Source organism: Hyla sarda, chromosome 6, assembly GCF_029499605.1.
Source record: "Hyla sarda isolate aHylSar1 chromosome 6, aHylSar1.hap1, whole genome shotgun sequence".
Classification (NCBI taxonomy): domain Eukaryota; kingdom Metazoa; phylum Chordata; class Amphibia; order Anura; family Hylidae; genus Hyla; species Hyla sarda.
The window spans coordinates 84,254,770-84,276,615 of record NC_079194.1 but is presented as its reverse complement, the minus strand read 5'-3'; the positions used below and the strand labels follow the sequence as shown (position 1 = coordinate 84,276,615).

Here is a 21,846-nt window from a genome sequence, read left to right as displayed (position 1 = left end):
AATACAAATGGGATGCATGATTTATAATATTGTGAACCCCCCCCCCCCCCCCCACTCCCCCGTGTTTCCCCCACCTCCAGCTAATTAATTTGCCTCTGACACCTGAGAAAGAGATGTCAATTAGACTCCACTTACATTGGCCCAGGGAACATTCAGTTTTTGCGAAGCTTAAATTGAAATTGTTAAAATTAATTAAGTGGAAAGTAGGAAAGTGAAATTATCATCATCAAAATATACTTTTCTTATGTGTTGGTTAAATTAATTTTCCTTATCATTTGTGTTCTAATAAAAAAAAAATAAAAAAAAAAACTTTTAGGCTTTAATGGACATTTTGTTCATAAGATATAGCCTATAATTGCCATTCAGATAGTTCCTTGTTCTATTAGGCAAATTCAGTGCGTATGTAGAATTGGAACAGAGAAGTTTTGCATAGTCATCAACTGTAGATCCGCACGCCACAGAAAATCCTACCAGTCAGCCGAGGATCGGTAGTCTTACAGGGGCTGCTAAAGAGTAAAAGGAGATACCATTTGTAAAGACACTAAAGGGGCTCTCTGCATTAGGCAATCCTTTTTTAGGACATATTATAGGCTAATTGTGTTCCCATTTCTTAAAGCAGCACTTTTCTTTAGTTTTTTTTTTTGCTCATATCATGCAACATCACTAGTCGTACAGCGCCATTTGTTTCATTCCAGCACAGCTGCATCTTTGCATTTCATTACTGTAACTTAGTCATGTGATCACCACAATGACCCTATGAAAGATACATGGCTTGATATGTCAAAAGGAAGTAAGTCCAGGGTCAGCTGACTTTCTGTGAACTACAAAATTACATCATCAAATTTTAAGCTCACAGACCCCTCCCACTCTCTGTATACTGCTGCTATCTCTGTAGGATGAGGATATATAGTAGTTATACACTTTCCCTGAGGCTGTGTTCACACTGTTTTTCTTGCTGCCTTTTTTTTCAGCTATTACTACGATTTTCCCAAAACCGTACCCAAAAAAGGTGCTATGGTACCACATTTGTGCAATTCACAGTAAAAGTGTGTCATTTTTACCACGATTTTAACATTTTTAAAGAAACAGCCACGTGTGAAAAATGCTGTAAAAATTCAATGTGCAAACACAGACTTAAAATCTTGGTAAGACATCTTAATTGTAATATAAGTTCAAATCACTTTTGCCTTTTAGGCGGAAATGGAGCAACATAAAAAAAAATTGAAAAATACAAAAGGATCTGAAGACTTTCCCAATGCACTGCATATATATACAAATTGTGAGACAGTGAGTGGAATGGCAGTCCAAGATGACTATACTTTCCCAAGGTACCTGTCATATGTAGAAACTAGGTATCAGGAAGCACATATTCCATTCAGGCAAACCTAAATGAGATATGGGATATCCAGGAGAGAGTTAAATCTATGTCAACATTAGGCTTGCTAGAGACTTTTGGTAAGTCAATGGAAATTGGGTCTTTCTTTTGCTTCCTGTTCCAGTCCAGGGTTTCAGATGAGCCCAGATCAGCACAGGTGCTGAGACAACTTGTCACTGGGTGTTAACACTAGCTTAACAATGCCACCAGGACTCGTGTAACTAGTCATTGGGGCTGGTCTCCACAGATAGGGAGAGATGCAGCAAGCAGCCCCACAGACCACCCCCACCCTCCATGAATACTTACCCAGGTCTCAGTGGCTTTTTTAAACTATGATTTCTCTCAAAGGCTTGGGCGTATCAAAGTAAATCATAGTATGTTGGGATCGTACTAACTGCAACAATTTTATGCTGCCTTGGTTTAGGCAACATAAAACCGGTGACAGGTTCCCTTTAAGGTCTTGTGGTGGCTCGGTACAGAAGTTGCACCCCTGTACCCTAGGTGCACTCCATCCAGTGACCCCTGGGTTCCCCCCCCCTGTTGGTACTTCCCTTTCACCGGTTCAAGAACCACAAGGGGCAGTAGCCAGGCCTATACCGTCCCCTGTCCCCGCCCCAGTGCAACCCACTTTGCCAGTCACCGCAGCCGTAGATCTACAGAGTGTTAAGCAGGACATTGAGCAATTGACCAAGGCTGTTAAGAAGCTTGCAACCCGGCCTGCTCCACCTGACCGTGAACCACCATCACTTAGGAAACCTGCCATCTCCCTGCAATCCCAATTACCGTAATCCTCCACCCAATAGGTATTCGGGGACTCAGAGACCTTTGTGCTCCTATTGTAATTAACCCGGCCATTGGAAAATGCAGTGCGATTTAAACGGATTCACCCTGAGGTTGAGGACCGGCCCTCAGGAATACAGTCATCAGGTCCAATCCCCGAATGACCTAAATCAGGACTCTCACTTTATGTCACCTCCTGCCCCTTTGTAAAAGTCATTGTAGAAGGTGTACCTTTAGAGGTGTTGAGAGATACAGGGTCACAAGTGTCTACCATGTCAACATTGGGATGCTAGTTTATTATGTGAGCCTGATGATGTTAATTTTAGGGTAGTTGCAGGTAATGGGCAACCAGTCCCCAGACATGGATACTGGGAGCCAACTGTTCAGTTGGGAAAGCATTTACTTACTGGACAGGGAGTGATTGTAACTAATGTGACAGATAAGGGGTCTACTGAGTTTATATTAGTGATGAACATTATGAAAAATTGTTTCACTGAGATATTAGATGCCTTGTATGCCTCTCTTCCCCATATGTCCCCTGCAGCCCCACTTGAAAGTTCTACAGGCAGAGCAGAAGTTTTCCAACAAGCAATGTGAAATCTGCAGAGTACGAATTGAAGACATCAGGTCGGTGTTACGCCGAGTGCTCCGGGTCCCTGCTCCTCCCCGGAGCGCTCGCGGTATTCCTCTCTCTGCAGCGCCCCGGTCAGACCCGCTGACCGGGAGCGCTGCACTGACATTGCCGGCAGGGATGCGATTCGCATAGCGGGACCCGCCCGCTCGCGAATCGCATCCCAAGTCACTCACCTGTCCCGGCCCCCGGCTGTCATGTCCTGGCACGCGCGGCTCCGCTCCTTAGGGCGCACGCGAGCCAGCTCTCTAAGATTTAAAAGGGCCAGTGCACCAATGTTTGGTGCCTGGCCCAATTAGCCTAATTAGCTTCCACCTGCTCCCTGGCTATAATACCTCACTTCCCCTGCACTCCCTTGCCAGATTTTGTTGCCATTGTGCCAGTGAAAGCGTTTCCTTGTGTGTTCCTAGCCTGTGTTCCAGACCTCCTGCCGTTGCCCCTGACTACGATCCTTGCTGCCTGCCCTGACCTTCTGCTACGTCCGACCATGCTCTTGTCTACTCCCTTGTACCGCGCTTATCTCAGCAGTCAGAGAGGTTGAGCCGTTGCCGGTGGATACGACCTGGTTGCTACCGCAGCTGCAAGACCATCCCGCTTTGCGGCGGGCTCTGGTGAATACCAGTAGCAACTTAGAACCGGTCCACCGACACAGTCCACGCCAATCCCTCTCTGGCACAGAGGATCCACCTCCAGCCAGCCGAATCGTGACAGTCGGTGACCTTACAACCCAACACGGAGGCCATCATATGGTGTCGTGCACATCCCGGAGTCAAGAATAGGGACTATCAGGCCCTACTGGAACCTATGCAGTTAGAAGATCATCCTCTTGTCCAAGCTGCAAGAAGTCTCATTACTGTCACAAATAGGAGAGTCCTGGTGTGGTTAGTAAACCTGTCTGATTCTGCTACTGTCCTACCCAAATACATTCCAGTGGCTCAGTTGTACCTCCTAGAGCGAAAGGACATTGTGGCAGAACGTCTGGTGGCCGACAGCGTACAGCTCAAGTTTCTGATGGTTGCAGTGCTAAACCCCCAGAGCCCTGGTGGGCACAGCTCCAGGTCTGGGACGACACTACTCCAAGAGACCAGGTCAATAGAGTCATCAATGTCGCTGAAAGATATCATGAAGCTTTCAGCAAGCGCCCAACCAACTTTGGAAAAATGTCAATGATTCAACATTGGATTCTCACATGCAACAGCCCACCTATCAAGGAGAGACACCACCCGGTCGTGCAGGCATGTACCAGACTGTCAAAAAGATGCTGACCGACATGAAAGAGGCGAATGTAATACAAGAAAGTCAGGGTCCCTGGCGGCACCACTTGTCTTGGTCAAAAAGAAAGACAGAACCATCCGCTTCTGTGTCCACTACAGGAAGCTGAACAATGTCACACATAAGGACGCTTATCCTTTGCCAAGGATCGAGGATTCGCTTACGGCTCTCGGGTCTGCTTCTTACTTCTCCACACTGGATTTGACCAGCGGATACTGGCAAGTGCCCATGGCTGTGGAGGATCGGGAGAAGACCGCCTTCGTGACACCCATGGGGTTGTTTGAGTTTAAAAGTATGTCGTTTGGGCTATGTAATGCCCCTGCTACGTTCCAGCGTCTGATGGAAAGGTACCTGCGTCATTTGAATTTCCAAAGTGTCTTGTTGTACCTGGACGATGTTATCATGTCTTTGTGTATTCTATCAGGAACACCTCAGTCATCTGTTAGATGTCTTTCAAGTCTTGATCAAGTATGGGTTGAAGATCAAACCATCAAAGTGTAATTTGCTCAAACTTCAAGTCCATTATTTGGGACATTTTTTCAGCGCAGAGGGAGTCCAGCAAAATCTTGAAAAGGTGGATGCTGTCAAGCACGGTGAAAGATGTCAGGAGCTTCCTGGGACTCGCCGGCTACTACCGCCGCTTCATCCCACACTTTGCCCAAATTGCAGAACCCCTCACAGCTCTCCTACGGAGTACGGCAAAGGAATATTACAAAGGAAGACTACCTATCGAATGGGCCAAAGAGCAAGAGACAGCTTTCCTAGCTCTTAAACATCTACTGACAGAACCACCCATCTTGGCGTATCCAGACTACAGTCAGCTGTTCCAGCTATATACTGATGCCAGTTTTGATAGTCTGGGAACTGTTCTTTCCCAAGTCCAGGAAGGACAAGAGAGAGTGATTGCCTACGTCAGCCGTAACCTGCAAGGAGCAGAGAAGAACAATGCCAATTACAGCTCATTAAAATTGGAGCTTCTCCCCCTGGTATGGTCTGTGATAGAAAAGTTCAAGGATTATTTGGCTGCCACGACATTTACTGTCCGCATGGATAATAACCCGTTGGCCCACCTGAACACTGCCAAGTTGGATGCCATTGAACAGCAATGGGATTCAAGATTAGCTAATTACAGCTTCACCATCAAGTACAGAAGAGGCAAGTCAAACGTCAATGCCGATGTACTGTCTCAGATGAACCAGCTGTCAAGGACGTGTGGGAAGAGGTGGAGATGCCCCCATTTTATCAACAATTTGTGAACCAGAATGTTGTGACCACCCTCATGGACAGTGAATTCAGGTCCGAAAAGGTTAAAGAAGACCTATTTACCTGGAAGACACTCCAAGATGAAAGTCGAGTTATGGGGGATCTGTTGGCAAAAAAGGTACCAACCTGTCTACGCTGGGCCCAATGTGACTATGAGTTGAAACATCTGTGGTGACAGAGGAAATGACTGTGCACAAAGGACTGTTGCACCGACATTCTTTGGATCCGGTCTCTGGTGAGCGACTTCAGATTCTGGTTCCCCGAAGAGATGCGGCGATGGTCCTCAACGCATTTCCTGACCAACCGGCAAACTTTGGAGTCCACAAGACCGAAGCCACTGTCAGGCAAAGATTCTATTGGATTGGAATGCGGATCGACATTGAAAAATGGTGCAGTGAATGTGCTGCCTGTAACGTCACCAACAATTCTGTCAATTCCACGACTGCAAGAAGCTCCGGTCCACTGCCTATCACCCTCAGGGGAACGGGCTCTGTGAACGTAACAATCAAGTCTTCATTCATATGCTGCGAGCAGCCTCTGTGTCAAGGCAAAAAGAATGTCCCCGGTTACTACGCAAGTTGTTGAAAATTAACAACAATACAGTGCACTGCTCAACCGGATACACACCCTTCTTCTTGATGATGGGACAACATGGGCAACTGCCGAAAGACCGGACATTTGGGTTGCAGGCCCCGCTCAACAATTCTCCTCAAGCATCCCTGGAGTGGGTTTCTGACCATCAGAGAAGGATTCAAGAGGCCAAAGAGATTGTCAGAAAATGGGCGAGGCCCAACAAAGACAACAAGAACACTACAACCACCATGCCTCCGCCAAACCACTCCAGGTGGGTGATAAAGTTTGGCTACAGAATTTCCCGAGGACTAACATATTAGATTCCATCTGGGAGACAGAACCCTATACAGTAACGGCTATACCCTATCCCGAGTCCGATGTGTACAAAGTTCAGAAGTCTGGGTATGAGTCACAAGTCGTCCGCTGAAATCACATAAAGATCTGTCTTAAAGAAGATTTACCAGTGCTCCCAGCACTGCCTTCTCCAGATGTCAGACCGGCGAGGTAGTATGTTCCTGGCAAAGGGATGCACCCATCCATGGATTTCCCCATGTTCTCCTCAAGTCAGCCAGCATTCTTCTTTCTACCTCTGACCCAGGGACTAACCACACCAACATTAGTCAACAGGCCAGTCCCTGCTCTGTCTTCATTGGCTCCAGTGTATACGTCTGTCTCCAGAGTGCCAACAATGTCTCCGATATCTCCAATGTCTCCAGTACAAATGCCAGTGATCTGGAATCCAGATGGCTCCTTAGTTCATTGAAGAAGAGCCGCTGAAGCTCCAGAAGCTTTGATCGTTCCTGATTCTCCAGAGATGGTGCTGCACAGATCCCAAAGGTCAAAACAGGGACAGTTTCCAGCCAGGTACAGAGAGTGATAGTGCCTTTGTATAATAGTCAGTATAGCATAAATAATGCTAATGTCAGTTCATGTATAGCAAAGTCAGTGTTGTACATAGCATTGTGTGTATCTAAACTCGTCAAATGTCATGTCTAGTCAGGACTGTAGCTAACCAATCTTTATTACCCAGTCCATAATAGTCAATAATGTCTTATGTCTAGCCATTTTCCTGTCCATCATTTACAGGGTGCTCTACTGGTCAGAGAGTTCTCCTGGAAGCCTAGATAAACATGTACAGTGACAGAGCTATTATGTATGTAGGTAAAACCATCATATATTATTGTATCATGTCAGAGAGTGTATATCCTTTTATGTAATGTTCTGGGGAGAAGTCGCTATAGCCGAAGGGCCCCAGCAGCTAAGGCATTCGGGTAGAAAGCATACAAACAAATTAAATATGTGTTCAAGTCTGCAGTTGCAAGACTTAAAAATTCCACATGTGTCATTATCCCAGTTTTCAAATACCCTTATCAAAAATGCAGCATGTAAGGAGATTACAATCAATGCCACATGGACTCTTTCCCAGTTATTTGTGTGTCAGTCCTGAGAAAGGACATTTGTAAATGCCCCAGGAACTGATATGTTTCTCCAGGCCCCAGTGGCCACTTTCTGTCATCTGCCCTCCAGGACTGGGTGCCAAGGACGGCAGATGTTAAGAGGGGCAGTTTGTGGTGGCCCAGTACAGGAGTTGCACCCCTGTACCCTAGCTGCCCTGTCCAGCAGACTCCATCCAGTGACTCCTGCCCCCTCCCCCCACCCCTGCACCTTTGCCTTTTGCATTTACCTCTATGCCTCTCATATAGTGCATTGTACATAAAATGTGTTATGCCTTTAAGTAATGTTGTCATGTGATCAGGGAAGGTACCAGTGACCATATGACCTACAGGGTGACCTATGGGACCCCTCCTAGTCTCCCCCATATAAGCCCTGGGAGGGACTAGTTCACTCTCTTGGAGCTCTGCTCTAGTTCCTGCTAAGCTGAGTGCAGCAAGGTCAAGTCCTAGGTGTGTTTCTGGAGTCCAGAGGACGCCAAAGTCTACTACGCAGCCACAGTTTCTCAAGTCCATTGCCCCACAGGTCAAGTCAAAGCCTGGTAAGCTACAGAAAGGGGTGAAGTCAGTCATAGTCAAGTCAGTCCAAGTCAATTATACCAGCGGTTAAACTATGCCCTGGCATCACTAACACAAGGGTCTAATGCCATCTGCCCCTAGGGTAATTCCATCTGCCCTCATCACACCCTCACCACAGTTTGTTTTGTTGATTGACCTCTATAGTGAGGGCTAGTTTTTAGCTAGTGCTGGACAAGTAGGTTTTGTTTTATTTTATGCCAATGTGAATACTGCACCGGAGAATAAACAGCATTAGAAGCCCCAAATTTGAACTGTCGCTGTCACTGCCATTTGCCCATCTCTACAGAGCTAAACTCACACAAAATATACAGAATAAACACATATATGTCTATATATATATATATATATATATATATATATATATATATATATAGCTTCAAGAAATAATTGAATTCTATAAAAACCAAGGCATGACCCGGCAGCATTATAAGGCATGTTGGCCTCATCCCTTTGCCTTCCAAATATTGAGTCCTGCAAAAAATTGTCATTGCCAATCTACATCAATATGTCATTTACTATGAAAAAGCCAGCCGAAATCTTATTGCTCTTTGCATCATTCAGTAGGCTGTTGCATAAGAGATGAGCAGATTGGTTTGATGTTAATGTTGTGAATATACTACTGTCACCTACTCCAGGGTATAGACCAGGGCACTGCCACGCTATATTCTCTTTGGCAGTGTCTGCCTGCATCAGTGTCAGTAAACAAACCTCTCCACGTTGTCCGCACACCGTGCCAAGCCCTGATGAAATCTCCCTGAATGGTGAGAACTCACAGAAGGTGGCAGATTAAACTAATTACATGGTAAAAATAAACTCAAGGTCCTTGTCACCAAACGCCATTGCCCAGTCATTTACACACCATCCAGATCCCATTGAAATTGATGTTTAGAAACAAATATTGTTAATGAATGAATGCAGTGCATTTGACTGAAGGAAAATAGACATTTCAAAAATATATATTTTATGAACAGTAAGGCTTGGTTCACACTGTAGAATCTCTGGGCAGAATTTCTGCCAGAGATGAAGCTGGCTGCACTAGGACCACGCTGACTTCATTGCCGTTCTCATAGATGTCAATGCATTTCTGAGCCGATCTCCCAAAAGATCCAACCAGAAATGCATTGCCGTCTTTGGGGATGGCAATGCAGTCCGCGCGCTCCTAGTGCGACCGGCTCGATCTCCGGCAGAGAGATCCCAGCCGGTGGTAGTGTGAACCCAGCCTAAGGGTCTATTCACATGGCAGAATTTCCTCTCAAATTAAAGCCCATAGACTTCTTTTCCCACACTCCACTCCCATTCACACTTCTGAATTTCCACTTGCGGCATTTTGCCTCAAATTAAAGCCCATAGACTTCTATGGGATTCCGCCCTCCCATTGGGAGTGCGGAATCCCATAGAAGTCTATGTTCTTTAATTTGAGGCGGAATTCCGCAAGCAGAAATTCTGCCATGTGAATAGACCCTTAAGTGCATTGTTTGCTTTTTCTATGACTTATAACACTGTAAATGTTAAAGAGTAGCTATCAAAAACGAAACTATCCCTAATCCCCCTCCCCTATCCCTAATCCCCCTCCTCTGTCCCTGACACTATAACTATTCCTGAATTTATTAATAAGTCAAACCCAATTTAATTACCTTTTTAATATCCTCTTCGGTAGCTCAGTGTTGAGCTCACTGCGGAGGGCAGGAAGTGGGCGTGGCCCGGCAGGTGCAACGTCATCTGAAGCCTGGCCGGCCGGCTTCCGCCCGTCTTCCTGCACTGAGAAGAGGGAGATGCAGGGGGCAGCCATATTTAAATTACGTGCGCCGTGCGCGCACGAGCTCTACTGGGAAGAGGGAGATGCAGGGATATTTACATTATGCACACCACGTGTGCACGAGCACTGTGCTCGCTCTCTGCCTGTTTCATATACAGGCAGAGAGCGAGCTGAGGATGCGCATTTCGGACCACGCTGGACCACACTGCCGGCCAGCAGTGGTCCGAACGTGCCCGATGTGAGGGGGGGGGGGGGAAGGATTCCTGGACCATGTAGGGTGACACCTAGTGGCCAGGATTTCAAATGTAAAATAAAGTGTGAAAGAGATTTTTTTTAATGACATATATTAGAAAGATTTTTATTTAGGCATAATCTCTTAAATTAAAAAAAAAATATGTTTAATGAGAATACCCATTTAAGGATAAGTATGCAAGTTTTTATTGGAACTTTATAAAACATAGACATGTGCTCTACAATGTATATGAGCCCAATTCAGATTGTCTGAGCAAGGAAACTCCTTTACGAGAATAAGCTCCCCCGGCATTGACATTGATTTGGCTCCTATAACCCCTAGTGTTTAGCTGATATCTCTGGGAGAAGCTGTAGCCAGTCACATATATCTACTGCAACTAACTGCAAGGTAGTTATCTTATCATATAATGCCTATTCAAATTGGTATTCCTGCTTAGTGCCTCTCCAACCTGAGTAATAAAGGAAACCTTCCCTATATGATGTCTATATGCCCTCATAAGATGCATGGACAGGCATGGGGTACTCCAGTAATTTAAAATGTGCTGCTACGTGTCTGAACCTGGTGGGTAGGGGTGCATGGAGCGGTGTGTCGGCACATGCTCCCTGTATTCTCTATGGAAGAGCTGGAGATACATGAGTGCTGTACTCTGGTATCTCTTATGCTGCGTGGTTTATTGGAATCATCTAGAATATTCAACTTGTGATAGATATAGAAATAGATGAGATGTATAAATAGATAGATAGTAAATGGATAGATAGATATGAGATAGATAGATCTGAGATAGACAGACAGATAGATATGAGATAGATAGATATTAGATAGAGATAGATATGAGATAGATATATATGAGATAGATAGATAGATATTAGATAGATAGATAGATATAGATAGATATGAAATAGATAGATAGATATAGATAGATATGAGATAGATAGATAGATATTAGATAGATAGATAGATATAGATAGATATGAGATAGATAGATAGATAGATAGATATGAGATAGATAGATTGATATTAGATAGATAGATAGATAGATATGAGATAGATAGGACAGATAGACACTATTCCACCTGTCACAGATGAATGGGAGCAGACAACTTATCTTCCCTGTACACGGACGGAGGTGCAGAACCTAAAACAATCCCCAGGGAACTGGTATCCGTCATCTTTGCTCACAGCAGGACAATGTAAGGTGGAAGCAATTACTGCTTCCTGTCACATGAGACTACAGGGAGCAGGAGGAGCCGTCACAAGAGCTGATAAAGGCTTCTTGCTTCCTATCTGTTATTTATGCTATACAAGTATTGTTTTGTGCCGTGCAGTTTCCATCTGTGTTTCCAGGGCCGGATCATCATTGGCGCTCATGGAGCACCTGCTCCGGGCCCCGGGCCCGCAGGGAGCCCGCATCACATTCAGGACATTCCTGTGTCCAGGGCCGGATTAAGAGCATCATGGGCCTGGTGCTGAAGATTGTGATGGGCCTTTTTATCAAAGTAGATATATGTTCCACTCACATATAATGCCCCATGTCCTGCCCCCTCAGGGGGGGCATTATATGTGAGGGACACAGTACATGGGGCATTATATGTGAGGGGCACAGGACAGGGGGGCATTATAGGTGCATTATAAGGGCACATGACACTGAGGGCCCCTGTCATGTGCCCCTCAAATATAATGCCCCCTGACATGTGCCCCTCACAAATAATGCCCCCATGTAATGTGCCCCTCACAAATAATGCCCCCATGTCCTGTTCCCCTCACATATAATGCCCCATGTCCTGTGCCCCTCATATATAATGCCCCCCTGTCCCGTGCCCCTCACATATAATGTCCCCTGTCCTGTGCCCCTCACATATAGTGCCCCCTGTCCTGTGGGGGGGGAGTGGTGGAGCGGGACAGCTGACAGCCCCCGCTCCACCATGCTATAGTACAGGAGGGGCAACAATCTCAAGGGGCAATTGCCCCGTTCCACCCCCCCCCCCCCCTGGATCTGGGGGCCACTGTGAGGCTGGGCCGCATGCGCCCCTCACATGTAATGTCCCCATCATGGACCCCTTACATAAAATGCCCCCATCATGCACCCCTCATCATCCACCAGCAACACCCCCCACCAGATGTAGCACCCCCATCATTTACCAGCAGCCCCCCCCCCATTCCCCCTACCCCTGTGTGGTAATAGCATGAGCTTATGGATGATGGGGGTGCTACTTCTGGGGGGGGGGAGCATTAGGCAGGCAGCAGTTTCCCCACATTAGGTAGGTAGCATGTTCCCCACATTAGGTAGGTAGCATGTTCCCCACATTAGGTAGGTAGCATGTTACCCACATTAGGTAGGTAGCATGTTCCCCGCATTAGGTAGTAGCAGGTTCCCCACATTAGGTAGGTAGCAGGTTCCCCACATTAGGTAGGTAGCAGGTTCCCCACATTAGGTAGGTAGCAGGTTCCCCACATTAGGTAGGTAGCAGGTTCCCCTCATTAGGTAGATAGCAGGTTCCCCACAGTAGGTAGTAGCAGGCTCCCCACATTAGGTAGTAGCAGGCTCCCCACATTAGGTAGTAGCAGGTTCCCCACATTAGGTAGTAGCAGGTTTCCCACATTAGGTAGGCACCAGGTTCCCCACATTAGGTAGTAGCAGGTTCCCCAAATTAGGTAGTAGCAGGCTCCTCACATTAGGTAGTAGCAGGTTCCCCACATTAGGTAGTAGCAGGTTTCCCACATTAGGTAGGCAGCAGGTTCCCCTCATTAGGTAGTAGCAGGTTCCCCACATTAGGTAGTAGCAGGTTCCCCACATTAGGTAGTAGCAGGTTCCCCACATTAGGTAGTAGCAGGTTCCCCACATTAGGTAGTAGCAGGTTCCCCACATTAGGTAGTAGAAGTTTCCCACATTAGGTAGGCAGCAGGTTTCCCACATTAGGTAGGCAGCAGGTTCCCCTCATTAGGTAGTGGCAGGTTCCCCACATTAGTTAGTATTAGTTAGTAGCAGGTTCCCCACATTAGGTAGTAGCAGGTTCCCCACATTAGGTAGAAGCAGGTTCCCCACATTAGGTAGTAGCAGGTTCCCCACATTAGGTAGTGGCAGGTTCCCCACATTAGGTAGTAGCAGGCTCCCCACATTAGGTAGCATTGTCGTCGTCTCCCACATATATACACACAGACACACAAACATATAGAAACACTTACCTGTCCTGCGCTTCTCCTCCCCGGGGCGAGTGACGTCACTGAAGTCCTGCGCGGGTCTGCGGAGGGACGACACATGCGCGACGTCCCTCATCAGACTCAGGCCGGCCAACTGGAGACGCGGAGGAGGGCAGGGTAAGTGAAGCCTTCCGGCATTTAACACTGCTCGCCGGAAGCAGTGTTAAATACCTGAAAAAGTTACCTGCCCGGCGCCCGGAACTGCATGTCCCGGGCGTTGGGCAATACAAATTTCACATTCCTGGTGCGGGCCACAATCTTTTCTTCCGTGGGCCGCAAATGGCCCGCGGGCCAGGAGTTTGCGCCGGTCAGTCTGTGCTTGCCGTTTGTGCGGGCTGCCGGGCCTATTTTAACGCAGGGGCCTGGAGATGCCGCTCCATCCGGCACCATGTTTATCAGGCCCTGCCGGTGTCCCAAAAAATATTTTCAGGACACAAGGATGTCCCGGCGGTTACCTCTTTGTGGCGGCCCTCGCGTTAACTTTAAAAACCCAGGGGCCGCCGGGAAGTAGCGCACGCAGTGACGTCACTGACGTCCCTGCGTGCGCCCATAAAAGAAAAGCGGAGCATCAAGGAGGACGCGCGCGCATGGTAAGTGACCAGCGGAATGTCATCTTCAGTGTTCTGACCTCCGCTCCTTCATTCCCGGGACCTACTGCTATGGCCCATAGGCCATAGCAGTAGATTGTGACCCCGGGCCGGTGGTCGGAATACTGAAGTGGGACAGTAAACAGGCATACAGCCTCGAGCCATACACTGTATATGGCTGAAGGCTGTATGTCTGTGGGGGAACTGTACTGCACCTAATGTGGGGAGCTATACTGCACTTAATGTGGGGAACTATACTGCACCTAATGTGGAGGAACTGTACTGCACCTAATGTGGGGGGGGCTATACTGCACCTAATGTGGGGCAACTATACTGCACCTAATGTGGGGAGCTATACTGCACCTAATGTGGGGCAACTATACTGCACCTAATGTGGGGCAACTATACTGCACCTAATGTGGGGGCACTATACTGCACCTAATGTGGGGGAACTATACTGCACCTAATGTGGGGGAACTATACTGCACCTAATGTGGGGGAACTATACTGCACCTAATGTGGGGGAACTATATTGCACCTAATGTGGGGGAACTATACTGCACCTAATGTGGGGGAACTATACTGCACCTAATGTGGGGAGCTATACTGCACCTAATGTGGGGGAACTATACTGAACCTAATGTGGGGGAACTATACTGCACCTAATGTGGGGGAACTATACTGCACCTAATGTGGGGGAACTATACCTCACCTAATGTGGGGGAACTGTACTGCACCTAATGTGGGGGAACTACTGCACCTAATGTGGGGGAACTGTACTGCACCTAATGTGGGGAACTATACTGCACCTAATGTGGGGGAACTATACTGCACCTAATGTGGGGGAACTGTACTGCACCTAATGTGGAGGAACTGTACTGCACCTAATGTGGGGAACTATACTGCACCTAATGTGGGGAACTATACTGCACCTAATGTGGGGGAACTATACTGCACCTAATGTTGGGGAACTGTCGGGGGGGAGGGCATCATAATGAAGTGCTCAGTCTTCCAGGCAGCCTTAATCTGGGCCTGTGTGTTACTGTGCATTGTTGTGGTTTTGCAGTGTAGTTTTCAGCATATGCACATGGTTAGTAGAGCTTTAGCTAATCTTTTCTTTAGATAAGCTTACATTTGGCATTTGCACTTTTGAAATGATAATACATGTATTATTCCACCGCACAACACATATATACAGTACCACTATATGTTCTGCCATTTCAAACTCCAAGTAGGATTTCATGTGTTTTACTGAGAGGCTTCTTTTTCATTCTTTAATAAAGCCCAGATTGGTGGAGGGCTGCAGTGATGGTAAATCTTCTGGAAGTTTCTCCTATCTGCACATAGATTTTTTGGAGCCCAGGCAGAGTTACTATCGGGTTCTTGATCAACCCTCTCACCACAGTCCTTCTCCCTATATTTCTTTGTTCGGTGGGGCTTCCAACTCTAGCAAGAGTCCTAGTTTCTCATAACTTTGGCCATTTTTATGAATTATGAAGGCCACTGTGCTCATGGAAACTTTCAATGCAGCAGAAAATGTTTTTGTACCATTCTCCAGATCTGTGCCTCCACAATCCTGTCTCTGAGCTGTACAGGCAATTCTTTCCTACTCATGGTTGGTTTTTGCTCTGATATACATTATCAGCTGTGAGACCTTTATATAGACAGGGGTGTGTTTATTCAAATCTTGTCCAATCGGCTGAATTTGCCGCAGGTGACTTCAATCAAGGTGTAAAAACATCCCAGAGAGGATCAAGTAAAATTTAGCATGGACATTCCCACTCAGGGGGCCAGAGCCCCCTGAGTGGGAATGTCCATGCAAAATTTTACTTTTACAATGAATTAGTAAAAATGTCTAAAATTCTGTTTTCACATTCTCATTATGGGTTATATGTGCAGAATTTTTTATTTTAACAAAAGGCAACAACAAAAAAGTCAGAAAGCATTGTATACCTCCGGTGTATGCATAAAACGTGATGTGAATACAGCCGAATATACAGTGATCTCTAAGTGAAAAATAAAAAGTTTTTTCCGGGAGGCTGAGCCGTGATTGAGCCATCAGTCTATTTCTCATTTCTAGAGAACACGCAGAATTTCCTCACTAGGACTTCAGAATCGACGCCTCTGCTGTTTTTCCATAAAATGCATAGCAGGATAAGCAGCTTTTCCAAACAATGAATCTGCGAAGCTGAAAGCGGAAAAGGTTGTGCGTGATCAAAATGGATTCATGTTAATATTCTCAACTGTGAATTGAAGACAAACAGAATGTAACATTCAGCGAAATGTATCAAGTTGTGACATAAGACTGAGATCTGGGCTGTAAGATGTGGCTCTGAAAGAAAGTGCGCTGACGATATGGCGAAGATTTGTCTCCCGTATTCATCTAATCCTTTGTCATCTCTCATTGTGCAGGGACAAGGTCATGTGGCATCAATTAGAATGTGAGGAACTGGAGAACATGCAGGCTGCCTACTTTGCAATGAAAGGAAGAAATAACAATAACAACAAGCCAGGGAGCCGGCCGAGGATTGACGACTGGATAAATATGGCCTATGAGAACCAGGGATTTTGTAGGCAAGTCATAAATATACATGGTTCAACCATTTCCTGAATATATTGCTTAACCAAATGTTGCACCTTCACATGTGTATTCTACATTTACCACTGTTACAGTTAGGCCTTGTCCCCAGTAGGGCTAACAGTCACATGGGGCTTGCTTCTGGGCCATATACTAGGGCAATTTAAAAGGATTGTCCAGGGATAAAACAAAAATGAGATATCTGACTGTGGGCACCATAAAAAGAAAATAAAAAAATGGATATCTTCCCCTGATCCCTCACAACAGCCGTCGGTACGGCTTCCAGTTAGGGCTGGGCGGTATGACCAAATGTGTGTATCACAGTATTTTTAAACTTTTGGCAGTTCCACAGTATATAACTGTATTTCCTAGCCCCCCCAAATTTATTATCAGCCCACATCCCCATCGGGGTAAATACTCACATATCACCCGCATGCTCTGCCCTCCTCATCCTGTTTGTTGCGGCCGCTGGCGCTGACACTCTATACTGTGCGGTATCCCTATGCCCGGGCTGCAGAAGGTAAACAAAATAAACTTTAACGCATCTACGTCGGACTTACGCTGGGGACGGGAACGTCGGACAGCCGTCAGCCTATCACCGGCCGCAGCGATGTTCCGCCTCGGCCGGTGATAGGCTGAGCCCACTGTCATGTAAGAAGCCGGCTTCTTACATGACAGTGGGCTCAGCCTATCACCGGCTGAGGCTGAGGCCGCAACAAACAGGACGAGGAGGGCAGCGCATGCGGGTGACATGTGAGTAGAACCCTGATGGGGACAGCGCTGGGCTAATAATTAATTAGAGGGGTAGAACATCGCGGGTGACAAGTGAGTAGTTCCCCAATGTGGGGACAGCGCAGCGCTGGGCTGATTCATTCTTTCCCGAGGGGATGGGGCCAAACCGGTATTGCGGTATGGATTAAAATTCATATCGTGCAGCACAAACATTTTGGTATTCGGTATGAACCGGTATAAACCCAGCCCTACTTCCAGTCCCCATTTGTTACCACTTGTTCCTGTGACACATTTTCCCCACAGCAACTGCCCATCTCAGTTATTATTTCTGTGCAAAGTAAAAAATTTTATCAGTAATAGTCTAATTCAGGCCCCCACCAATTACTAGAATGAGCAGGGAGAAGCACACAGCTGAGTGCCGCTTCTCCCATCTTTGTGCGTGTGACAGGAGACTGTTTCATACACTTTCAATAGGAGACTGTCTTGGTCATGTGCACATAGATCTGAGAGAACACACTTAGCGTGCACTTCTCCTGCCTTATTCTAGCCAGCGGTGGATGTCTGAATACCCAGACCCCCAAACTATCTAAATATTTGACATGCTAAACTTATTTTTTAAGTGACAGGGCCCATATTAGAATGGGATCAAAAGATTATAGGGCCTTTATAAAGTGGCTATTCCACTAAAGAATTAATAGGGTATGCAGTCAGTAGTCAACCAGTTGGGTTAACCAACAGGACCCCCACAATGTATAGAATTAAGAAGCTGTGGCCCCATCAGCATTTTAGAAGTGGCACTGTGCAGAGAAAAACTCAGGTGTGACATCTCCTCATTGTAAGAGATAAAAGGAAAAAAGGGACTGCGCCCCAAGTGAAATACAGACTAGCACCTTGTCCTGATGAAGGGCCCACTCTGGGCCAGAAACGCGTTGATGTGTTTGTAATAAACGCTACCCGATTATACAATTCAAAAACCTGGTCTTTTTAAACTCAATTTGGTCCAGCGCTGCAAGAAAAATTCCTTTTTTCTCTTTTGCAATCTCCTCATCGTAGGGATTGCTGGAGGTCCCAGAGGTTGGACCCTCACAGATCAGATTAGTGTTTTAGGAACCATTAAAGGGGTACTCCGCTGCTCAGCGTTTGGAACAAACTGTTCCGAACGCTGGAGCCGGGAGCTCGTGATGTCAAAGCCCCGCCCCTTCATGACGTCACACCCCGCCCCCTCAATGCAAGTCTATGGGAGGGGGCGTGACAGCCGTCACGCCCCCTCCCATAGACTTGCATTGAGGGGGCACGGCGTGAAGTCATGAGGGGGTGGGGCTATGACATCACGAGCTCCCGGCTCCAGCGTTCGGAACAGTTTGTTCCAAACGCTGAGCAGCGGAGTACCCCTTTAAAGCTGATTTCGATGTTGGCTGTATTATAATTTTGTTTATTCTCTGCTGTTATGGTGTCTCACCTTCTCACGCTCATGACAAACACACTGCAGCATTCACTATGTTATATTCAATGTCATAAAATAATGTCGAAATGATGATGAATAAAGATGCTCTACTTCTTTTGTGATCATAGTGAATAGCACTGTTATGGGGCCATTATGTTACCAATGCCATTTTAGATTATCACTCTCATTCAGGTACAGAAAACAGGTGTGCCATTGATTTATTGTTCTTCACAAACCACAGAGAATGGAAAATGTGGAGCACAAAGGAATCATACAAAATGTGTCCATGAAAACGCTGTGGCTCTATTTCAAATTGTACACTGGGGCCCATTTGTTCCTGCAAGGAGATTCACAGCAGTCACCCGGTCAACAGTCTGCTCTTGTAGTGTTTCTTTGTAATATATACACCCATCATTATATAGCATTGACACCACTGACGGGTGAAGGGAATAACATTGATTTTCTCATGGTAATGGCTCCTGTCAAGAGGGGACATTTCTTTGACAGCCCATCTGGTCTGATCCCACAGAAAACGCTACAGTAGCATGAATCACTGAAAAACCTAAGGGGTTATCCAGGAATATAAAAGCAGAGCTAAGTTCTTCCAAAAACAGCACCACACTTGTCCTCAGGTTGTTTGTGGTATTACAACTTGCTGTTTTCGCTTCAATGGAACTAATCTGCAATACCATACAGGTGGGGTACTGTTTTTTAAACAAATCAGCTCTGTTCTTCTAATCATGGATAACCACTTTTATGCTGGTTATGACAGAAAGGTGTCAGAACACCTTCTTAGAGTATGTTCAGACTACGGATTTTGAACGGAACCACCACTTGCAGAATTCCTCGAGCGGAGAGTCCATCCTGGAAGCCGCCGCCGAAATACTTCAGCTGTAGGGCCGCGCGGAACTGCGCCGTCACCATTGACGGCTATGCAGTGCGCGAGGACTTCCGCGCAAAGAAAGAACATGTTCTTTCTTTATGCGGACCAATTTCAGTGTTGGAATTATCCGCCACTGAAATTCAGCAGTGTGAACAGGTCCGCGGAAGACCCATTCACACCAGTGGTAGGAGTTCACACTGCGGAATTCCGACGCGCAATTCCGTGCTAAATCCATAGTGTGAACATACCCTTAGCCACAAGCCATGAAGAACACTCATGACCTCTGTCTACTGCCTTCAGAACTGGGCCATAGAGCACTAGAGCAAGGTGGCTTTTTCTAGTGAATCCTCTTGTCTTTTAGGCTATGTTCATAGCATGGAATCTCAGTGCCTTATTCCAATGCAGAGATTCCGAAGCAGCAGAGACTATGATTTCAATGGGATTCTGCTGCACTGTTCACGTAGCAGAATTTCCGCATCGGAAACACCTGGTATGGCAATTCAAATTCCAGTATCCGCAGAAAGAATAGACATCTCTATTCTTTCTGCAGACTACGCACAGAAATGCATTGCCGTCATTTCTGAGCGGTCCTAGTGCCGGTGTGTTTTGCCGCTCCACTATCATGGCAATATCCGCACTGAGATTTTCCGTGTAGACATTAGCGTGTGTGAACATAGCCTAACATCATGTGAATGGCCAAGTTGAGATAGCACCAGTATTTACTATAGGAAGGAAGCAGTGTGAGCTTCTTTGATACAAACCACCTACCTATTGTATGCACCAAATATGCCCCTTCATCACATCAGTATTACCCTATAGCAGTAGTTTTTTTCAGCAGGATAATGCCCAAGTCACACTACAAACGTTGTTCAAGAATGGTTTGAGGAACATGACAAGGCGTTCTAGGTGTTGACCTGGCCTCCAATTCTTCCAGATGTCAAAAGGATTGAGCATTTGTAGAATATGCAGGAAAAAGAAGCTGATCCATTACAGCCATGGGAACCTACACAATTTTTGGCAGGTGCTTTTACGCTTAGGGTAGGGTCACATGGAGTGTATCCGCAGCGTATTTGACGTTGCGAATACACCGATGGCAGACACATAAGGACTGCAGAGCATGCTCCCGACTGTGGCCTGATAGTTCCGTGTGTCCGCTCGTAGCGGCGGATTTCCAATCCGCTGCTACAAATGGGCACACAGAGCTACCCTGCCGCAGCCGGGAGCTCACCCTGCAGTCCTGTGTGACTGCTATTGGCGCAATCCGCAGCGTGAGATAAGCTGCAGATGCACCCTGTGTGACCCAAAGGAGTATGTCCACCTAAATCAAAACAAACTTTATTACTACATTGTATTCCAAATTTTCAATGGATACCAAGTATATTGCCCTGTTCTACAGTAACAAGATTTTTCCCATTGCAGATGCCAAGATGCCCACAGTAAGGATCGCAGGGCACCTAAATGTAGAGAAGGCTATTGTCGGTATTGTCACAGTAAAGACCGCTCGAGCAGACCTCTTGTCCCCGGCTCCAGCGTTGCAATACAAACTATTAGCGGAATGCACGTTGTTGAAATTTATGGACACGAAAAAGATACTCAGAGGAGACTTGAACCCCACGTTCCCGAGTAACACCGCGGACTCCAGTATTTCAGGACTGCTATTTGTTATAACTATGTGCCTTAGGAATGAATGGACTTTTGACATTAAAACAATAGCGCAAATTTCCTGGAAAACTTGCCGGATTTCACATTAACTGAGATTTAGAGGAATTTGTCCCTCAGATGAGACGATCCCTAGGATGTTTTCCTCAACTGCCATACCAGGTGCATTACATAGTGATCTGCTACTGTACATATGTGCAATGATATATGGATTCTTGTAAAATACAACCTTTTCAATACAGGAAATTCTTTTATAGATTTATACAGTGTCATGAGATTTGTTTCAAAGCGGGATCGACCGCATCTAATAGGACGGTATCCATGTTCTGCATTGCTCTGATATGATTTCCTTTTATTTAGTAATGCCCATGGAAGTACCGACACAACTAATGGTTTCACTTATTGGTCTTAGCCAAAATCTCTTTGCTACAGCCTGAAGAAAGCAACCTGTACATCTATTTACAATGTACGTACTGTTCCTTCCATGATACTTTGGGGGTTCACCATGTTGACACAAATCCCTGTGAAAGTTTTCGAAGAAAGATTTTGTAATTACCGTATTTTTCGCCCTATGGGACGCACCATCGTATAAGACGCACCCTATTTTTAGGTGCAAAATCTACAAAATTAAAGATTTTGAACCCAATAGTGGTCTTCAACCTGCAGACCTCCAGATGTTGCAAAACTACAACTCCCAGCATGCCCGGACATCCGTTGGCTGTCCGGGCATGCTGGGAGTTGTAGTTTTGCAACATCTGGAGGTCCGCAGATTGAAGACCACTGCATAGGAGGTAAAACTCACGTGGCCCCGCCGCTCCGGAATCGTCACCGC

The 21,846-nt window shown here is 46.3% G+C and overlaps 1 protein-coding gene across 1 annotated transcript in view; it reads left to right on the top strand.

Annotated features, from left to right (window-relative positions):
• Positions 1-21,272, top strand: part of SUSD3 (sushi domain containing 3) — a 103,629-nt gene extending 82,357 nt beyond the window's left edge. Inside the window, exons 4-5 of the mRNA XM_056524341.1 lie at positions 16,131-16,292; positions 20,775-21,272. Coding sequence (XP_056380316.1) covers positions 16,131-16,292; positions 20,775-20,982 — 370 coding nt within the window. The 3' untranslated portion in view covers positions 20,983-21,272. The remainder of the gene's footprint in view (positions 1-16,130; positions 16,293-20,774) is intronic.
• The last annotated feature ends 574 nt before the right edge of the window (positions 21,273-21,846 follow it).